This window comes from Thermobia domestica, chromosome 1, assembly GCF_964235325.1.
Source record: "Thermobia domestica chromosome 1, izTheDome1.hap1.1, whole genome shotgun sequence".
NCBI classification, from domain to species: Eukaryota; Metazoa; Arthropoda; class Insecta; order Zygentoma; family Lepismatidae; genus Thermobia; species Thermobia domestica.
Genome location: NC_137454.1, coordinates 199,379,295 through 199,403,079, shown reverse-complemented (window position 1 = coordinate 199,403,079; position 23,785 = coordinate 199,379,295). Strand labels below are relative to the sequence as shown.

General features: G+C 33.2%; 1 protein-coding gene across 1 annotated transcript; it reads left to right on the top strand.

Annotated features, from left to right (window-relative positions):
• The first annotated feature begins 1,541 nt into the window (after window positions 1-1,541).
• LOC145692785 (uncharacterized) lies at window positions 1,542-22,428 on the top strand. Its single transcript, XM_081768259.1, has 2 exons — window positions 1,542-1,697; window positions 17,918-22,428. Exon 2 carries the CDS (start codon window positions 18,249-18,251, stop codon window positions 19,602-19,604), a length of 1,356 nt encoding a protein of 451 aa, XP_081624385.1. The 5' UTR covers window positions 1,542-1,697; window positions 17,918-18,248; the 3' UTR covers window positions 19,605-22,428.
• Window positions 22,429-23,785: the final 1,357 nt, after the last annotated feature.

The following is a 23,785-nucleotide window of genomic DNA, read 5'->3' as shown; positions in this document are numbered from 1 at the left end:
TCATTTTCGGTTTCAATATTTATCGCTATAAAAGAGAAATGGTAATAGAATAGGGATATGTATATGTTCAGGGTCTCAAGAGAATACCATCACCATCTCTACCACTCTACCATCATTTCTACCACTCTCGGTTTGAATACAGGGTTAATAGATGAGATAGAGCGTAGTTTTGTGTTCGCTGAATCGGTTTACAAAAGCTCACTTTTCAATATAACATCATTTTTGCTCTTATACCTGTCAACAGACCGACAGGCAGACGGACGGACATAGCTGTTCTAAAAGACCTCCGACACTTGTGCATAGCATAGTGTGGAAGTCTAAAAGCAAGTGTGTTGGGATATCGTGAACATTCAGCCAAGTGCAGGCCCGTATCCAGGGGGCTCTAGGGGGCCGCCCCCCTAAATTTTCGCTGGCCCCCTAAAATTTTCACGGTAGGCTTGCAAATGAACTATAATACGATGATATACTATAGTATGGTTGGATCGGGCCCCCCCTAACTTCAGCCGGGCCCTCCCTACATTTTTGGGCTGGCTACCGGCCTGGTCAAGTGTATCGTCAGTCAAAAAAGATTGGGAACCAGAGTTGAGGAAGACAATAAAGAATGGTTTGTGCCAGATTTACGTGTAAGCTAAACAAGCTATAGCTTAGGGCCCTACTTGCTTGGGGGCCCAAAAAATTTAAAGAAAAAACTGATTGTGATGTAATTTCCAAATAACAAGAAAAAGCAAATAAGATAAAATGCACATACAATAATGGTGTTTTGTAATCCAGCTCCGCTTACAATGGAGCCCCCGTTTCCCAGCCCTGTTTGTGATTTGCCCTGGTTTCCATTTAGATATTCATTAGGTCCATAAATTAGCATATAGCATACATTCAAACCTTAAAAACCACGACATTTTGTCACTGAAAAAGGAAGCTTGACATATAAAGGGATCCTAAAGCTTGACGTATATGGGGCCCCTTTCAATAGCTTAGGGTCCCATCAAACCTAAATCCGGCACTGAGAGTGGTGATAATGAAAAAAACAGTGAAAGAACAAACATATCCATGCCCTGAGCTGGCAATCCTAAAATTGTGTGCTCTATCAATTCCAAAGGTACTTATTATTTTTAAAACCATTTACTTTTATTCTTTTTTATTGTAAATCTTTATAACAACATTTTCCTGCGAGACTTTATAGTTTCTGATTAGAAACTTTGATTTTTTTCTTTTGTTTCTCATTTGTTCAGTGTTTACAGTAATTATATACATATATATAAGAAAAAAGCTATAGATGACGTTCTTCAGAGGACTGTGTAAGAAACAAGAAAAATTTCACAAATACGAGTAGTTTCTACTTTAATATAAGTCAATATATTTCTCTGATTACTGACGTCTACACTGAAATAAATGAAGAAAAAAATGTCAACAGTACACCAAGTTCTACAACTTTTTTTCTTTTTTTTTTTTTTAACTGATAAGCTTCAAGGTTACTCCTCTAGTCTCACTCATGACAATGGCAATAATACTTTGCGTTGCATTCAGGAGGAAAGCAGAACGCAGTGTTTCAGTGACACCGCAATCAACAAATTACAGTGCTGTTCATTTACTGTACTTGTATTTTTTTTTCTTTTTTAAAGCAAATCTGCGCGTTCATTCAAACCAGTATGAAGGCTAGATGAGTGTAAATGTGTGTCAATACCCATGCGTTGATCGTAGTAAGTGCTTTTCTACATTGGAATGTTCTATTTTTAAAATACAAATTCTCTATAGGATTCAATAGATGAAATATTTTTAATTTAAATCCATCCGTTTTAGTTTTAAATCTGAAGTGAGTTTAATATTTTATCCTATCTTCCTGTTTGATCTGAAATAGAACAGTCTGCAATATCAGTTAGTGTTATACAGTGCTTCCAGAATATTTTAGTTTGTAACAAATAAAAAAGTAAGTTGTTAGATTTAATTTTAGTTTTGTGTTTCGATTGAAATGGTTGACTATCATGTTTACCGTTGAGTGCACATCTAATTACCGAGAATAGAACAGACAAGTATGATCGTTGGACGTTAAATTCAGTGTTTCAGTGTTAGGTCCCACGTTTATGCGGGCTAGTCTAAAGGAGACGGTGATGATAAGTAATGAATACAATGGTGGAATAAGTAATAGCTATAGGAGAAAACGGAAGAACCCGAGAAAACTTACGAACACGGTGTTTGTCCACCACAAAGCCCATTTTGGCGCGAGCTGGGATCGAGGCAAGAACACCACGCACCGGAGGTGAACGCTCTACCACTAAGCCACCGTGTTCCCAACGTTAAATTCAAATACAGTAGATATGACTTATATTGTATATGTTATTAGGGCACAAATCAGAATTGACAGGAACTATTTCTGTCCGGTAGAAGGTTAAAATTGTACGATGCCTTATTGGATACACACATTATCTTTTGAATGTTTGTATATAGGCAAGCATTCTCCAAGTTTTCTTTTATGTTTATTTGATTTTATTTGAAAAATGAAATTATCAAAGGAGAAAAACTTTTTACTTAGTGTATCTCTGAAGGGTGCTGATCATCGTCACGTGCGTATACATCAAGATACAATGCACTACTAACAAAAGTAACATGATTTGCCGGTTGATATGGCTTACCAGCAGGCCCGTAGCCAGCCGGTAGAAGTTAGGGGGCCCGACGCAATCATATTATACTTCATCACCATATTATAGTTCATTTGCAAGACTACCGTGAAACTTTTAGGGGGACCAGCCAAAGTTTAGGGGGGCCGGCCCCCCTAGCCTTCCGTGGATATGGGCCCACCTACCAGTCTTAAATAAGACGTTAGCAGAGATGCCCCCAGAATTTTCCCAACAGGTGGGGAGCTAAAGGCCGATATACAATTCACGTGAAACAATTCTTTAACGCGCATTCCATGACTTCCAGTAAAAATATTAAATACTGTAGTGTGTAAATAAATAAATCTAATATTTTGACATGTATTTCGAAAATCCAGGAGAAAATTGTCCCACCCTGGCGGACGGCCCTGAAAATTGTGTTAGTGATTGCAAGATATGTCTGCCTTGGGTTCAAGTCCTGCTAATATCATGAATGGCATGCCAACGTGTCTTCGTTACAGTCAACAAACTTTTTTTTTTTTTTTTTTTTGACAGCATGTTTTTGCATCTGTCTTACAATAACCCTTACACGTTCGTATGACCAGTTGAGCCTGAGTAATAAACATGTCCTATAATAGCAATACCAATGTCTCATAATAGCTCCCAGGTAATAGAATTCAGTAGATGTCCCAATTCACTATATTACGATATTTTTCGGGCCGTGATGGCTCAGTGATAGAGCGTTAATTTCTGGTGCATGGTTCGATCCCAGCCGCGCCAAGTGAGCTGTGTGCGTGGGTTTTCTCGGGGTTTTCCCGTTTCCTCCCACTTTCTTCATTCCACTATTTCACTCATTTCTCATAATCACAGTCTCCTTTAGCCTAGCCGGCATAAACGTGGGACGTAAAACTTAAAGATTTCATTTCATTACGTTACTTCTGTGACCTTCCTAGCACTAATAGTACAGAAGTTACGGCAAAAGTTAAATTTTTTGTCTCAAAATAGCCCCACTTGACCCAACTTCTTGTCTGTTACTCGAGTTTCGTAGTAGTTGCGCTACTACTGCCTTTTAGTGAGTTGTACAGTAGTTGGTAATGCCACTTCGTTATCACTATAAAAGATTTGAAAAAAAATTGAAATCTTTGAGTTTTACGTCCCACGGTTATGCCGATTAGGCTAAAGGAGATGGTGATAATGAGAGATGAGTGAAATGGTGGAATGAAGAAAGTGGGAGGAAACGGGAGAACCCCGAGAAAACCCACGAGCACGATGTTTGTCCACCACAAAGTTATAAAAGATTTGAAAGTAATATACATCATTTCCATGACACATGATTGCAGGGACTTCTTGATTGCTATATTTGAAAAAAACTAATTAGTAAAAGAGGTCCTTTACGTAATAACATGTTTGGCACCATGAGATGTGCTTAATTCATTATTTGATTTTGATTTAATTTGATTTTAGCGTCCCTTTCAGCAGCGAGGCTATATGAGACGTGAACTTACAGCTAAACGTGGAATACGAACCACATGAGCTCTCAACCGTAAATTCAGTATTGAATAGTAGTCGAGTGATCCTAGCTTTAGAGGAATTCGATTCTACGAACTGGATTGCTCGTTCAGAAACAGATGAAATGAAAAACTGTTATCTTAAAATTTTTTGAAAATAAGAAATTCCAGCAGAAACTGAGAGATTTTGAATGAAGAAAGCAAAGATTGAATAGGTTTTTATTGAAAATTTAGACGCAGACGATACTGTGTTTTTTGAAATTTGCCATGAGGATTCTGTGTATGTTTCATGGGATTGCAGTCATAGAAAGAGGATACTTTGTAAACAAGAAGTGTTTTGCTGAATCCCCATGAAAAAATCTCTTATAGCTCGACGATATTTTCATGCAAGCGTCTCTCAATATGGTGTAGTTAATAAAAAAAACAGTTGTGTCCTCAAGTGTGATAATGGTTGTAAGGCTATGACGCTCGAAACGAAAGGAAAGTTTGGGAACTACAAAAAATAAAGAAGAGGAGGGATGAGATAAAAATACGTAGGAAATTAGGGTCCTGGAAGAAAAGAAAAGCAAATAATTGAAGAATAAGCTGAATACTCGAAGATAAACTTGTTTATTTCTTACTTTGAGAGAAAATTATTTAAGCTCGAAAGAAATTACATCAACATTAGATTTTCATCATTTTAATGAAGATATGATACATTCAAAAGAAATTGCGTCAATAGTGTTAGATTTTTATCGGTTTATAAGTTGTTAAGTTTTTCTTTTTTTATCTGTTTAAGTGTTGTATTTGGTAATATGAGTGTGGAAGAGAAAGTTACTATAATATTATATTAAAAAGAAAAGTAACAGGTATTGTGATCATCGTTGATGGATTTCCTGGATACTTCATATTGGAATAAGGTAACTTCTTCCTTGTTCAGTATTGCCTTTTCAGATATAAGGAGTGATGTGTGTGTGAAGTATATACACATATGTAAATTAAATGTACTATATGTGATAGAACTATCGAATTTTTCAGTGATTTTTATAGGTCACGAAATTTGATAACAAATCCAGAAGAAGTTACAGAATAGTAGACTAACGAATTGGAAAATCTAAATCTTTTTTTTTTTTCATTGTCCATCACAACCACTAATTTCGTAATCGTTTTCTTTAGCCTAAAGAACAGAACCGAAGGATGTAAATGTCAAAAAACCTAAAAAGTATATTTTATTTGTATTGTCGTGTCCATTGGCGAGAATACGAGAGCTAAACAGGCTCAAACGGAAAGGGTCGCTCAGAGATCACCCGACCTAATCCCATTAGACTTCTGCTTATAGGGCTGGTTAAAGGGGGATCCAGTTCTATCATATATATATATATATATATTTTTTCTGAAAATATAGGTGGAAGTATTTTAAATCACTTATCATCTTTTCGGGTGGAGAATAATATCTCTTCAATGCTACACAGACGTAGTGGCTTGTAGTATTGGATCTCCCCCAAAGCTTAGATCTCCCCCCTCCCCAATATAAATGCCTGGATGCGTGCCTGGTGTGTTCTCACAGAAAACCTAAGAGCTGGATACCCTTTTATTATACTGTGTAATTGTGATGGAAAAATCTACGAAAAAATAACATGTACACACTGTAATACAATATTACAACACGAACGCTGGTCGTTATTCAAACCCGTATCTAAAAAATGTACAAATTGAACGCTGACACTACTAAACGTGTGTATATAAATGAAACTATATTTGTATATTTTGCATATCACCGGAATAAAGTTACATGGAATAAAGTTATAACTATTTAGTTTCAATGTTTTTTTAAAAATAAAATATGTAAATCATATTGAAATAACCAGAAGAACATAATCATCAATAATATTACTAATTGATTCAATTTACATTTAGCATTCAATAATTCATTTCTTACTTTATGATATCGTTTTCTTATCACTATACAATTTCAATAAATTCCTAAGTAATGTCAGATTATTCAACCTGATTGTATCGAAAGGTGATGTGATTGACGTGTATTTCATTATAATTGAATGATTTTCCCTTTGTTTTTGCTCTTCGAAATATTAAACAATGCTTAACAATAGCATTTGATGTAATTTTAATAATGTTTATCAATTACATATCAGTTTCTCTTTTCATATGTCATTTCTGAAGATAACATTGCAAAAAAAAAAGTAATAGTAAATTATAAGAACGATAAAATGGTTATTGACCTTAAACTTGATATATATCTTTTTTAACACAGCATATTTGATAATATTGTATTCTTAAATACTCAATAATCTTAAACCCAAATTGTTTAAAGAATGGTACGTTGGAAGTTCTTATTTATTTATTCATTCATTCATTTATTTATTTATTTTGCTATATTCTTTTCTTCTTCATCATCTTCAGTAATCACCACAGGGTATAAGTTAATGCATAATTAAAGGTACGGGACTACCACACTAACTTTTGTAACTCAGCTTCGGATAGGTTATCCGATTCAAATTAACATCTAAATTAAACTAATCCTTTATGAATTTCAATTTTCATTAATTTCAATATTCAACATTCAATATTCATCCTTCCGAGAAAAATTTGCCAGCTAGTGCAGAGACGCCAAATTGTCTGAGGGGCTTCGTTCTGCTTTGCAAAGCTTTCGTTGGCCCCTTTAAATTTAAGCTTATTTTACAGTACACAAATATGTTTAAATTTGCGTTGATCTACTAAACCAAACTACTACCTCTAGAAATTTTATGATTGTTTGATTGGTTAGTTAGTATGTTGTGCCCCGTTCAGCATCGAGGATATAAGAAACGTGTACTCACTACAGCTTAACATGGGATCCAAACTACATAAGTTTCCATCGGAATCAATACCGAGTCTTCCGCGCGAAAAAGCGGTATGCTAACTATATAGTTACGAGGGAGTTCTAGAACTTTTACTGGCTATGCAAATATGTTATTAACTATAATATTACATTTAGAAAAAGAAAGAAGCTAATTTGAATTCGTATTAAAATCCTTATTGATAGAAAGACGATACAACTCGTACTTTTTAAACTTTAAGCCATGTATTTCATTCAGAGACAACGCTACAACAGACTAGGATGAGCTCTCTAAAAACGTCTTGAAGTCCCTTTGTAGACCTACTCTTTAGGTCGTTCCAAGTACGGGTCGTTCCGCGAATGAGACAAAACCAAGACTCAACAGAGATAGCCGAGATGAGAACGAGACAGACGTTTTTACAGTATTTCGATACGAGACCAAGCCCAGTCTCGAAAACCTACGTCTCGTCCTGAATATTAATAGAAGTTACTGAAATTACGCTTTATACTCAAAATTCGTTGCATATTACGTTGTGTTATATAGTGAAAATATCGCTCTTGGGTGGTCGGAGTGATACGCGTATACACACGAGAAAAGAGGTGAATACCACTAATGATCACTACTAGTCATATCGAAAATACTTTTAAAAGCACATCATTTTGAGTTACGATTCAATATATTTTATTCTCTTTCCAGTCATTTTAAATAACTTAGTGGACAAATTGTAGCAAAACTTAATTTTGTAAAGCATACATAAGATTTCAACACTCCGACTTTATTTTTCCATACAGTTAGGACTTCTCCTGGGAAAGACAGGTTTAAAATGTTATTGTTGTTTTACTGGAACTGCATGTGTAAGTAATGATACATACCAATTTATTCTGACACTGAGGATAAAATGTTAAAATTAGCTAAGAGCAGAAGCAGGTATTTCATAACAGGAGAGGTAAAATTAAGGAAAGGGAAAAACCATCAAATTAAACCAGGGAATTCATTAGAGCTATGAAGATGAAAACTAATGTAAACTGGTTGGATCAGAATTTAGTGTACCTTTCAGCACAGAAACTATTTGAGACGTGAACGTACGGTTTAAGTTGGAGACCGAATCATCGCAATGCTTTCAAAATTTTTTAATGCCCTCCCATCGGGAATCGAACCTAGAACCCCGTGCTAAAAAGTCGTGTGCGCTAGCCAGAAGATCATAAAGTATTGGAATTGCTTGATTAAAGTTTTATTGCTCTTTTCGGTACCGAGGACATTAAATACAAAATCTATTGCTTAAAATGGGATCTGAATCATTATTCGGGTTTCACACAAGTCTTGATACGCCCAATGGGAACTGAGCCCGTGAACACATGTAGTCTAAAGAAAGCATGTCCGTTATACAGCTACGAAGAATTATTCAGCCTACAATAGTTTTATAGTAACCAATAAATTTAAAAAATAAATAGAGAAAATGTTAGGCTGTAATATGATATAACTTATTCGTTTTAACTTCACGCAATTAATTTCGAGACTTTCAAGAAAGGACCGAGACGACGAGATCGAAACAAGCATTGATCGAGACAAAATAAAGACTGATACGATTATTTTTACTCGAGACGATATGCAGGCTATTATTGTCGACCGAAAAAAGCCGAAAGACTGTATTAAGTTTGGTCTTGTCACGATACCATCGTCAATAATGTATAGGAAATGTGTTTATACATGTAAGTGTAATTCCTCGATGTAGCCTAAGCCTATATTTTCAATATTAAAAGAATGAATCATACTCACTGAATGAAATTGTATACATATTAGTATAAGTGCAGCCAATTATTTGATTCGTTTCGAATTGTCTCAGGTGTTTCAATATATAGTCATGTCTCTTATGAAATACTTTCAATGTATAAATGATTGATTTTACCCTGACTGACTCATAATTGCAGTGTAAGGCGTAACATATGTGTGATTCGAGCTGAGTGTTAAAATAAACTCTTATAAACTCGGTGATGCAAAGTTTATTAAATTCAATCAAACAAAACTAAACACATTGCTAACGTTTGTTATGTTAAACGCTGGTGTCTTCCAGCAATATACAATAAAAACTTTCATAATAATAGTAATAATAACAACAGTTCTGTCTGCAAGAATTTTTAGTCCAACTGGGTTTTCAATCTAAACCTATTAGCCCAGTGATGATTTCAGATTTCCCTTGGGGAAGGACTTCGAATAAACGGTTGCTGAAAGTAGTACTGTGGAAATACTGATAACCCAGGTCGAAGACTAATGGAGCTAGAAGAGATGTCCCGGGGAAAATTTCGCGATGGGTCACCCCCTGAAATCATCACTGTATTGCCCCTTTAGTATATGTTAGCCTCAATATGTTAGCCTAGCGCCGTCAATGTTTTTGATGCGAATAAATTTATAATGCTCAGCATGTGACTTGGTCCTATAATCCAATTCTCTTGAAGGCAAGATAGTGTGTTGAGGAATGGCTTATAACCTACCATGAGGGTTGATCTTATATAATGGTACTTGTATCCACCTACTGTGTCATATTCAAGCTCCGGACGTGTTTTGGACCCCATGTTAATAGTAGGTCCTGTCCTTCATAACTCATGTTCTTTAAGGATGTAAAAGAACTCAACATAATTCCACGTGTAAAAGAATATTTTGACTTGAATGCACGCGAATCAAACATTTGTATGTCACTGAATCCAGTTTCGTTTTATTGGAAAAGATAAGTATAAATCTACCCTCTATATTTGAAGACTTTTAAAAAAAGACTACCCTTTGGCTATCTGTAGCATCTGTCCCCACACCTCGGTATTTGCTCGGCCTGCGATCTCGCATCTCTTACGTGTCAGCCTTTCTATCAAGAGTGAATTTCGTGCGTTTGTTCTTAATATTTACAGAATTTGCAAGCTGGGGCTTTGCCCCTAGACCACTGCTTTGCTAGGCCTACGGCCTCGCATCTCTTAAACCCACAATTCTGCCGAATTTCAAGTTTCTTTTCGTGGTTCAATACGTAAAAAATAAGATCTTGTATCCCAAAAAAACGCCCATTTACATAACATGGGGATTTTTAGTTTTCCCTTTAGACCCCTGAAAATTAAAAATATTCTCTTTTGGCAATTTTCCTGAGGGTTACTCGTAGTGATGTGAGGTGGAAAATTTTAAAAAGTTAAAGATCGTTTAAAGAATTGAAAATTGTCATGGCTCAAACAATTTTCAGTACTATGTAGGAACAAGTGAAACAATTTTTCATGAATCGAAATATTTTCTGTCTTCTATGGAAAAATTGAAAAACTTTTTATAAGTCGGAAAATTTTCATCATTTTGAAGTAAAAAGTAAAACAACTTTTTTGTGAATCGCAAAGTTTTATTGCTCTGTAGAAACAAGTGAAAGGAATTTTCATAGATCGGAAAATTTTCATTACGATGTAGAAACAAGTGGAAAAAACTTTTCATAAGCAGAACAATTTTGGATATTATATATAGTGATGTTAGGTGGAAAATTTTGCACTCTATTTAACTCCACATTGAGCTACAAAATTGAATTTCTGTAGAGGAAAGTTAGTAACAAATTATAATTTTCCAATTAGTTTTCGGGAACCTGAAAATTTTCTAATATTTCAAGTTGGGAAGTAAAAATTTACAAAGTGTTCCTCTCTCTCTCTTTCCCTCTGCGAGCTCCTTCGTTGCTAAGCGGTTATCATACGCACCTTTGGCATGGGAGACCTGGCTTCGATTCCCGGCGGGAGCTCACGTAGTTCGGATTCCACGTTAATCAGTTGATTCCATCTCATATAGCTTCGTTGCTGAAAGGGTTGTTAAACTCAAAATCAACTCAACTCAATTCAACTCTCTCTCTTCCTCTTTCTCTCTCTCTCTCTCTCTCTCTCTCTCTCTTTCTGTGTGTATGTGTAAAGTGCAGAGAACATATGTCGAGTTCGTAGAGTACAAATATCCCATTCTATTATTTAAAATTTAAATTTATTAAAAGTGATGTATATTTTCCGATTCATAAAAACATACTCCACTTATTCTTACATGGTTGTTTAGCCGTAAAATATATTTGTAATAAATATTGTCTAAGAAAAAGATTCATGAAGTGAAAATCTAACAATTCTTCATTTCTTTAAAAATGCTACAAAAATTTCAATATGTTCTTCCCTCAGAATCCACCTTTGATCTCACAAAATTATATTTCGTCAGTTTAATACGCGTAAAACGAAGTTTTCTCATAGCTTTACTACTTTTCTAGATTTACATACTGCAACATTTATAAATAAGTAGAGATAATATAAAGTACCTACTGTAAATCTCTGACTACCCAAAATTCGAGTTTAAGTAACTTATGAAAACAAATACTGATCATTTTCTAGAAATAAACATTTATTCATTCATACATTCATTCAGAAGAGAAAGTGAAATATAACTAATAAGGAAGCTGATTTGTGTAGTTGTTCTTCCAATAAAATAATAAAAGAAACGTAAAAAGCTGCACTATTAGCGCTGCGTTCTAAACGCAACAAGTAATTTCATTTTAATTTACAAAATAAAAAAAAAAAAACAAATTTCTTTCTTATATACCTATGTACCTGTTTTATCGAATCGTCATTATTTCCAATACATTTTTATACATAATAATGGTAGTTTTACAATACAAATATCTGCTCTAAGATGTTGATTATGCAAAATTCCAATATTGAAATTATACCTATGATTTACGAGTGTTAAACGCAATAAAATCAAAGGCATTTTTTCTTATTTTCTGTTACAAAAATAATCTTCATAAGGAACTTTTATGTACTTCATTACATAGGCATGTGAAGAAATAGTGGAATTTTCTGTTTTTGAAATAATTGATAAATTCACAAAGGTTTCTTTTTGATTTCTTGTTACATTTTAAATATTTGAATGGGATATTTGTTCTCTACGAGCTCAATGTATGTTCTGTGCACTTTACATATATATGTATATATATATACAGACACAAACACAAACACACACGCACACACGCACAGACACAGAGAGAGAGAGAGAGAGAGAGAGAGAGAAACACTGTAAATTTTTACTCCCCAACTTGAAATATTAGAACATTTTCTGGTTCCCGAAAACTAATTGGAAAATTATAATTTGTTGCTGTCTAATTTTCCTCGACAGAAATTGAATTTTGTAGCTCAATTTGGAGTTAAATAGAGTACAAAATTTTTCACCTAATATCACTATACATAATATCCAAAATTGTCCGGCTAATGAAAAGTTTTTCCACTTGTTTCTACATCACAATGAAAATTTTCGGACCTATGAAAATTCCTTTCACTTGTTTCTACAGAGCAATAAAACTTACCGATTCATAAAAAGTTGTTTTACTTTTTGCTTCAAAATGATGAAAATTTTCCGACTTATAAAAAGTTTTTCAATTTTTCCATATTTCGAGTCATGAAAATTTTCAGATTCTTTAAACGATCTTTCAATTTTTAAAATTTCTATACATGAATTCAATCTATTTTATGATTACTGAGGAATTGTTACTTGATCACTGCTATATATTTAGAACGGAAAATTTTCGGGGAAAATGTAGAAGAAAATTTTCTACCTCACATCACGGCTAAACAACGATATAGGAACAAATGGAGTATGTTTTTATGAATCGGAAAATGTTCATTACTGGTTACTCCCGGAAGGATACAATTATGCCAAATTTCATCATTGTAGCCCTACAGGAAGTGCCTAAACATTTTGGAGTGTAGAAGATGTCCCATATAAATAACATAAGAAAGATTTTTCAGTTCCCCATAAAACCATTCTAAATTTGGAGACTTTTATTTTTAGTTATTTAGTCAGGTAACGCTAACGAAAACGTACAAGCATACCGAATTTCAAGTTTTAATTCCAATTCCAAATACCTAAAATATGAGATTATAAGTAAAAAAAAAAAAGTCCATTTAAATAACATGGGAATTTCTTCATCCTCCCTTTAGACCTCAAAAAAATTAAAAATATTCACTATTGGCAATTTTCCTCTGGGATTCATGTAGTTCCGGAAAGCTACAATCATGTCAAATTTCAACTTTCTACGTCAACTGGAAGTACCTCTTTATTTTATGTCAGTTCATATAGTTTTATATATAGTTAGGATATTATTATTTAACATATTTTAATACTTGAAGATAATAAAAATGTATTATGTATTTACCACTGAGGCACATGGGATACGTACAATCATGTCCAAAATTATTGTCGCATGTCTATAAATATGTTGTAGGAATATAATTTGATAACAAATTCACCCGGAATTTCTTATAATTTAATATGTGTATAATCGGCAAAGACATGTATGTGGCAAATTTCATGTCAAAAGAGCAGTAAATAAGAACAATAAAACGAAAATATAACTTTCTTGTCCATTTAGCAACATTTTCTTTTACTCATTCTAATTTTCGTATTTATAATTCTTTTCCTATGAAATTTACCACAAATATACATTTACCGATTATACACATAATATGAGTGTTAAAAGTACCCTGCAAAATCATTATCAAATTATATTCTTACGAGAAGACAGTTATAGATATGCGACAATCATTTTGGACACGAATGTACGTGGACACAAACAATAATGATTAAGGTAAACATATTTAACTTACTCAATTTCAATAAACACCAAATTTCAATTAATGACATGAAAAGCTTCATGACAGTATCTTTAGCTTTGATTTAAACATATACTGTTAAAATGTCATCAAAGAGCGTGGTGCTTGTTTGAAAGTAATTGAAGAATTTCTCAACTTGGCGAAATCAATGAACAAGAAGGAAAATATGCAATCTACGTAGGGCTGAACTCACTTGTCAGCGCTTTCTATATCTTCCCTTGACGTTTTATTGCTAAATTTAAAAAAAAAAAGGAAGTTTTCTTCGAAATCTTTATTTTTCTTACCTCCAGTGAGCAAAATTATAGTTTTCTGCTCGTGTGTAATGAGTGACCTACGATGCACACGCACATGCATATCTTGAAGTGACTTGTGTAAAAAAAAAGAAAGAAAAAAGAAAAGAAAAAGAAAAAAGAAAGAAAAAAGTTTGAAAATTGATTTGGAGCGAAATACGTTTCTATAATAACTTCTTTATCATGAATGACTATTAAGTGTGATTGTGTGCTTAGCTAGAAGAAAATGGGAATCTGTTGTAGGTTGAAAGAAAATGCTCATATATTATGATAAATGCTGTTAAATGGTTTTAGTAGAAAAGGCTTATTTAATGCCAGTTATTGAGGATGTGAAAAATGTTAATATCTTTATGGATATGTGTACACCAAGGTATGCTCATATTTTCAATAGCGTGCATTGCATATTTCTTAATTATGTCGATTTAAATGTGCCCTTCAAGTTTTGATGTATGTTCATGAGTCTGTAATCTTAGTGAAAATTATTTCATAACTTTATAAATGTTTTGAAATCGAGAATTACCGATCAAAAGTAGTCTTTAATACAAATTGGAGTTGCTTCCCGTTGATGAGCTCACCGATCCAATGTTGGGTTCATTATGATTTTTGGTTGAAAATGGGACTATGGTTGCAAAAAGTGACCAGAAAAAATCAGACAATGAACGTAGAAAGAATACGCTAGAAGCAAAATAAAAATCTCTATTAGATAATGAAGAACTGATTCATGTACGTACAGAAGGTAAATAGAATAATTAATGTTCAATTCTTCGTTCTCGCTACATTGTCAGGAACAGTTAGTAATCAGTTGCCATCAGAAGTGATGGCATTAAATGTTATTAACCCGTCTGTTCACTCAATATTTTTGAAAAAAAAATCTAAAGAATAGTAACTGAAATATTATTAACCCAGTTCTTAATCTTTTCAGTTCTCAGTTTTCCAGTAATCTGTGATTCTTTTTAATGAAAAATGATTTATACTATACTGTAAGTTTTTTAATGGAAAATTTGTTTGTGAAATGTGAACAAAGTTACCTGTCGTTTTTAAGAAAACCATATGAAAAAAACTCAACTCCAAGGGCCAACTATCCCTTTTGATTTTTTTAAATGAGAAATATTTTAATCATATTGTAGGTTTCTTAATGGAACGTTTATTTGTGAAATATGAACTAATTTGTCTGATTCATTTTTGAGAAAATCGCCCTTGAAAACTCACTCAAAAGTCAAAAAGGCACGTACGCTATTTACATAGTCACGAGGGAGCTCATACGTCATTTCTTGAGAAAAATCACAAGTTGTAATTAAATTTGGGGAAAGGGGATTCTTTGGGTGAAGTTTTCTGAAAACGACGTACAATTTCGTTCGTATTTTAGAAGAAAGTGTTTCATTAACAACAGCAGCGTAGCATTATTTAGTTTAAGTAATTGGATCAACAAAGTTCAGTGTGGAGGCGACTTTTATTAGAAATACTATTAAAACTGTTAATAGTAGTTTACAACCAGAAACGTTATTAAAAGAAATGTCAACAAGATGGGTCTGCGGTGGCTCAGTGATAGAGTCCTCGCCTATGGTGCGTCGAGTCTCTAGGTTGATGCCAGCTCCCTCCAAGTCGGCTTTGTGGTGGACAAACATTATGTGCATGGATTATCTCGGGATTTTTCCATTGCCTTTCTTTTCTTCATTCCACCATTAACATCCATCTCATCATCACCGTCTTCCTTAACCTAAATGCATAATCGTAGTACGTTAAACTCAAATATAAATAAATAAGTAAAATGTTTTAAAGCAGTCTTTATGTTTAGTACAATCATTCAAATATGCATTTGATGTTGGTTTATTTTAAAGATGTATCTCCTTATAAAAATGACTGTTTTATGTCAATTATGAGAACACTGTAATGTGCTACGACCATTAATAACAGGTCACTTGGCATGTAAGAACTTTCCATACACTCAAGTCTTACATCGTCTCTTCATCTTACATTAAAACATTTTCCTTCATATTATATATCGATTGTAATCTTATTCTTTCCTTCCTCTTTTACACGTAGATCGTACTTTTTATCATATCCCTAAGAATACAATTATTAAACATTTACAAATATCGTAATAAATTATAGGTAGGCTTATAATTTAATTGCTCTTGCGTCATTGCCATATAATATAAGTTTTCTTTATGCAGTTAAATAATTTAGTCCATATATCTAATGAAGATATATGCCCACCGCTTATGGTTTCAAGAAAGCTACACAATGTGAAGATTTAGAAATGTAGCACTGATTGCGGTATTTAGTTTCGAATGAAAAACATCAATTTTGATGACAAGATCGTGCTTTCTGCTATCTTCCTGTTGTTGTTTTGCTCATATTATAGTGTTTTGTTGTTAATAGAAGTTATTGCTAATTCAAAGCAGAAGTCTTACTTAAAACATCCTATGATTTTTGACACAAGTTATTTTTCAAAAAATTTGAAAGCCCTTATTTTTCAACAACATTAATTGACATGTGTATGCAGAAAATATTTACTACATTATAAAACAACATAAATATTTTTAATATATTGTAAAGTGTTTTGGAAGCCTGCCCCTAACAGTGTCAAAATTGTCAAAATTGTTAAAATTGAGATTATGTTATCTAACCAACTTATGGAGCAACATCACAGCACATTGAAAAGGTGTATGCCGGTCTCATTCCTGCATTTTATTTTTAAAAAATCAGAATATAGCACATGTTCGTGTACATCCCTTTAGAGTCCTAACAGAATTATGTTATTATATATAAATATTTACGTAGTTGAACTATTTCTGCTTATTGTATTTTAGGGATAACTTTTATTTATTTTTACTCTTTTCGAAGCAAATTTGGACAAGCAATGAATAGACAAAATTAAGTAAAATCTTTTAGCTTTATGTCACACGCTTATGCCGTTCAGGATAAATAAAATTGACGATCAATGAAAATGAATGACTATGGAATAATTGCTAGAATTAGAATTCAGAATATGTTACCTCATTCTCACACTTTTGTTTAGACCATGCAATATCTACTTCAAATTTCCTTTTGTGTGTGAACTTTAAGAATTATAATTCGATATATTATCTGCAATATCTCTCACATCTGAATCCAACTGTCGCCAAATTTTATGCTTTAGATAGAAGTACTTTGGACAAACAGCGGCAAAGTTTTCTTGTCAAAATAATAGGTCTAGTGTAGGTGCTCACTTAAACTTGAGGACTTCGAAAACTTTTGAGTGGTAGTGTAAATCTGTTTCAATCAAGGACGTTATAAAAATAGAGGATCTACCTATACAACAAAGTCTTGAAGCCATACGTTACAGTTTCGCCATCCACACTCTGTCCACTCCAGTCAATAAAATCGCAATATTTTGAGCCAACATTCACGGCGGAAACGAAAGTTCAGACGATGGCGTAAACGAGAGTAGCCAATCAGATATGCCGATGGCCAGTTAATTTTTGGCTTCATTGGGTTAATATTATGAAGATAGGGTATACATATAGGAAGATCCTCTATTTTATAACATCCTTGGTTGGAATGTGTCACAATCGACAACAAGAGATTGGACCATTAGGATACATTATTGTCACGCCAACACCAGGACACCGCTCTCTGGTCTTCCTCTGCTTACTGTTTATAGGTGAAGCTGGCAACACAAGTGATGCATTAAGGAGCTGTACTGCTAATCGTTATTCTCTTCAATGTGATATCTCCGTTTCTTAGTGGCTTGTTTTTAAAGTTTAGTTAGTAATGTGAATGTAATAATTTTTTAATGTCATTCTCTATTTTTTGTGATATTTTAAATGGTTCAGTGATCAATATAGTAGCAAACTTACTACCATCGCACGGCTATAGTTTCTGATTTCCAACATCCTGATTCATTTCACAAAACTCCGAAAAAGTTTTACATTTTTGCAATTTTACTTCTTAACAATTAATGTCACTAATGACTCCGTACTCAGGAAAGGAAAAATCCAATCTTACTATAAATAATATAAAGATGTATTTCTTTTTCTTTGTTCAATTATCCATAGAACTAAATTATTTGTTTCCTTTATTTTTCAGGTAGAACATCTTCATATTTGGCATATACCAGTAGAAGGACTTGATAGACTGGAAAGAAAAATGAATGTACAAAGTATACATTGAACAAGCAAGGTTATTTTGCTGATGTTTTTGCGTAAGAAAACGAGAAGCGTGCTACAGTTGTAAAATTTTGACATTTTAGTGAAGCTTTTCATACTTTGTTCAATTGCACTTCAAGATCAGTTCAGAAATGTTAACAAAAGTTGACATTTTTGAGGATTAATATAGCATAAATATTTTTATATTAAATATTTTATATATAAATGTTATTGTATGTGTTTGTAAACTAGATAAAAATTCTATCTCAACAATGTCTGGCGTGGTATATGCTCACCGTGCCAGTCACATTGAAATACAAGCATTGGAAAGAGAATCTCAAAACAATTTTGAAGGGTATAACTCTAGTTGTCATATGAAGTTCAAAGATTGTTCTTCACCGTTGCATGAAGCTGCGAGGCAAGGGTGTAAAGAAATTCTCTCTCTTTTAATAAAAGCAGGCGCAGATCCAAATTTACCGAATAGTTCAAAGCAATCTGTGTTACATTGTGCAGCTGCGAATTCAGAATGTGTCCAATTGTTACTAGAGTGTGGCTCAAACATTAATGCTAAGGATTTTAAACTACGAACCCCATTACATTACGCTGTAGACACTGAGTCTGCCAGTTGTAAGTCGATCACCCTTTTAATCGAAGCAGGAGCGGATGTAAATTCTAACGATATCAACAACCAAACTCCACTCTTTTACGCGATTAGGAATAAATATCTCTTAAGTACTAACCATCTTCTGCATCACGGCGCCAAAACAGATATCGCAGACAAAAGAGGACGTTATCCTATTCATTATGCAGCTGAAATTGGGTGTGTGGGAATATTGTTTGAACTTCTTCAAGCAGGAGCTTCAATAGATGTAACAGACGATCAAAGAAGAACATCTTTACATTATGCTATTCTACCAGGAAGTTGTAGTGTTCTTGATATGTTGTTATCATTCGGAGCACATGTAAATGCAGTGGATTTAAGTGGGAAAACTCCATTACATGGTGCTGCTGCGAACTGTGAAAAATGTGTGGAAAGATTGCTCCAAGAGAACAAAATAGAAGTCAACTGCAGGGACTATGAAGGAAGGACGCCACTTTTTTATGCCGTTAGAAGTAATAATATTAAAATAATGAGAAGTTTACTGAAAGCAGGAGCAAATTTTCGTTACCATGATTATCAAGGACAAGAACCTCTACATCATGCAGCTATTTCTGGAAGCTACGAAGCTCTCACTGAATTACTGGAAAGAAATGCATTTGGAAAATGGTTCGACAATTGTGGGAAAACACCTCTACATTACGCAGCTGAAGAAGGACATGCTTCATGCTTAGCAGCAATGTTAAGAAAAGACTGTTCCGTAGTTGATAATAAAGACAGTGATGGAAATACAGCACTGCATTTAGCATCAAATAATAGGCATATAGAATGTATCGAAGTTCTTATCAGGTATGGTGCAGACGTAACACTAATGAATAAAGACGGTGTAACAGCTTTATACAATGGTAATTGTAATGGTGATCTATCCAAATTAGAACACTTTAACATTACATCATCTCGAAGTGCAAGTTCAAATTTTCTATCTGTAGAATCTGGTTCTTTCCTTGCAACAGTTAAGGCAGTAATTTGATGTTACTACCATGCAAGCTGCAAGGCCTAAATTGTGGATATAAAACTAAAATTATCTATAAAGACACTAAATGCTAACAAAGTACTAACAAAACTATCTCATTCTTATTTAAACGCAATCAATATAACAAATGTGCTTCCTCAAAATTTAACATTTTTCATATTTGTTATTATCCGTTTCTGAAAATGAGATGATAAAAGGGGAAGAAAGATTACGGTTTTTGTGGAAGTTTAGTGTTCCCTTTTAGCACAGAGGCTATTATAAAACATAAATCAACAGCTTGAGCTCAAACCACCATGGTGGTTATCCATCGGAAAAAGAATTCGGAATCACCAAAGGCGAAGATGATAACACTCTAATGATCTTGAACAAAACTTGAGAAAACATTGCTCGTGATATAAGACACAGCACTCGTTACAAGTCTTCGTTTGTTGGAGGATCGATTGGGCAGGAAATTATAGTCAGATCATTGATGCTAACTACAGTTAGGTTAATGTAGCCTATATTTAATAGCAATTGAATATGATATATATCTGACACTAACTCTACTGCGGGCCTTGAAAGATTATACTTTGTACAGAAAACACATCAGTGAATTCATAAATATGAATTAAACTGAAGTCTTGGTTATCCCTTAAGCATATTTAATAGCCCTAACCATCTTGCTTATTCGCATTTAAATTTATTGTTAATAACAACTCCCTGCATACAAAACAGGTAGTATGAAACTGAATAATTTGAGTAACATATATCCAACTTGAATTATTGCTTTGATATTCGTGACCAAATGACTAATGCAGTTGGTTCCGTAGTCAATTTCCCGTGGACTACTTGCCTCGGATAAAAACTGAGTAAGATTTGGATATCATTTTAAGCAGTAGATTTCTCATTTACGAAATAGACGTTGAAAAATATGTCAAATTCTAATCATCCAATCAACAGCATCTAATTTGAGATTAAACAATTCATACGCCGTAAAATCATTAGCAAAAGCATGAAATATTGACAGAAATTAGAATAACTGATGAAGAGTATCAGTGGCGGAGTTAGATGTTCTTGTGACTCCCCCTCACTCGCAACACCTAATAGATTATAATGCATATAACTTTCCTATGCACAGGGCCACTATCTAATAATGATTCTTCTTGTTCCCACATAGTTTCAACTCTGAGTTTATATCAGCGTCTCTCAGTATATGTCCAACAAAGTGAAGTGAAAATGTAGGTGCCACACCCATGTGTGTGCGTTGGTGAAATTTTCATGAACAAAGGAAATTCAATAACTAAAGGCAAGTTACAGTTTATTCAGATTCAACTCATATATCGTAAATGTTCACACGTGATGCATATCGTCGTTTTATAGTATACTTCACCCATTCTTCGATAAACATCTGTAATTTGAGGAAAATAAATTGGTCTTTGAAGCAAAAAAAAAAAAAAAAATACTACCTGAGACATCAGTATGAACTTGTCAGAAAAATGTATTAGTAATATGACGCAAACTATGTAAATAATAGAAAATATAGCAATGAATAGAAAGGATTCAAAAAAAAAAAAAAAAGTAAGCAAGTTGATTGCTTAGAGCTCCCTTGTAGCTATATGGTTAGCACAATTGTCTTTGGCACGAGAATCTTTGGTTCGATTGCCGGAAGGAGCTCATGTGCATCGAATCCCACGTTAACGTATAGGTCCAGATCTGATGTATCCCCGGTGCTGAAAGAGACACTAAACTCTTGTCCAACGAACCAACCTAGTTGATTGATTAACACAACCTAAAAAATAAAGTAAAACACATAATATTAAAAAAAAAGAAATCAATGCCGTGGACCAGAGGCAGATAAGAAATACTATCTCTTTTTTCTGTCCAGTACAATTGACACTAATGATATCATTCAAGCTGTTCAATGCTCAAAGTATTTAACGAAGATTTACGGGGAAAGATATAATATTCTCTTGCATGGAGTAAACGTTTAAATTAATATGAAATAAATTTGATTAACTACAACTTATTTTTTATGCGCTTATTTACTTATACTGTATGTATTATATAATTTTACTAGTAAAATAAGAACCACTGAATAACAGAATATTGTATTGAGAACTGTAAAATTTTTCCATTCTATGTTCTAAACATTATTTTCCTTCTGATCATTTTACGCTCATTATCTGATGTATCATTATAAGCTATCTTTTACACATGCTTAAATTACATAATTAAATACGTATGTTGTATTATGTTCTAAATCACATGTGTTAAATTAGACATGTTCTGTACAAATAGATTTGCGATTGGTAAAGAAAAAAGTGCATATTGACAGTTGTTCGAGTAAAATCTTACAATGCTTTATCGCTAAATTTATTTTTTTCTCCATATTTTAAAGGATTTTTTCCCCGTAGAAATATGTCGTTTTAACTTAGAAAATAAAAAGTTTTTTTTTCTAAGGAATCAAATGATGTGACGCTGTGACATTTAAGTTGCATTATCTTTTGTGAACAGTATGTATAATAATCATTGTAACAGCTAGTAGTGTATATTTTATTGCTCAACATAACTGAACTTCCTGTTTTGTAGATAAAATTATCCAATTAACCTATGAATGTATTTTTGTTCTCAGAATATGTGTTGGTAAAGTAACCATTAATATGTGCAATATTTGCATGTTCTTTCAATACAAAAGTGTGATAATTCTGCAACCAAAAATATATACGTATATACAGGCTATTATTTTTTCTATACAAATAATTTTATTTAATATTTTTCGTCATGTATATATATATATATTTATATGATCTTACATTGACAATATCAACAACATATAGAACAAAAGTTATTAAACTAATAAGTTATTAAATACATTATTCACATACATGTAATACATGTATTATTCACAACATATGTACAGTGTATTTGTACTAAATAAAATGCTATTATGAAAACATTTTGCGTTTTCTTAACATTCCCATTGTCGAAAGCTACATTTCAAGACATAATATACGAGATTAAGTTCCAAGGCAGCAAAGTAATTAGTTATATTATTATTAAAGTACCTACAAAACTCCTTCCTAATATTAGAGAGTAGAAATAAATGTTTCCATGTACTCTTTATCTTTTTCTATTCTTAGACTGTACTATACTTTCATCACTAAGATTGCGCACGAGACGAGATAAGATAGAATTTTCCTGACAAGGTCCGTGAAAGATGGAGTTTTCCTAATGGAAAAACGTATTTTCCAAGGCGAAATGGAGTTTTCCCCGATACGAGTTTTCCCCGTGTCGGAACTCTTCCAACAGAAACACTCTGAGACGAGATAGAACTCTCCCAATAGAAACAGATATACCTTTCAAGGCGAAATGGAGAATAGGAAAAAACATTTTTCAAGACGAGATGGAGCTCTCAAAATAGAAGTAGATACATTTTCGAGACGATATTGTTTTTTTTCAATAGAACCATATATTCAAGATAAGATGGAGCTCTCCGAATGGGAACAGATACCTTCTGAGACCCATCCAGGACCCGCCCCCTGCAGCAAATGAAGAATGTAATATAAAATGAAGTATTTAGAAAAAATGAACAATGCTAATACGTTAAAATATTTTTTTAAAAAATAAATTAATCATCCACTGTGATACTATGCTTTGCTTAATTGGATGCACAGTTTCGAATTTATTGCTATACTACATATTGTATAATGGTGTCAGTGTTTAATCTTATATTTTCTTCGGTTTTTTTTTTCTTTCTTTCATTTATATCCACAAAAACGCAAAGTCAGACAAATTAACTTTCATAAATGATTATTGCTTATCAATAATTGATAGGTACGGTTACATTTTGTACAACCTATTATTCTAAGTTCACGTACTGCGAAGACCAAAGCCTCAATAAGGCAGCATACCCAAAACATAATAACTATTTCCAATAATTATCGAAAATATTTTTTATTCTTGTTCATTTTAATCATATTTTATACACTATAATCAGAGTAATCCTTTTTTAATTTTTAAAAAAGTGTGTATGGAAAAATTTTAAACAATCTAGCACTAGATGTTGAAACCATCTGTCTAGCATTGGCGAGTAAGGTTAAATTTGCGAACACAATATTTTTTTCTAGAAATATATACTTTCTTCTTTATCATGTTGGCTATTGCTGGGTAGCCAGGTAGGCAAGTGCGCTCTTGTCAGT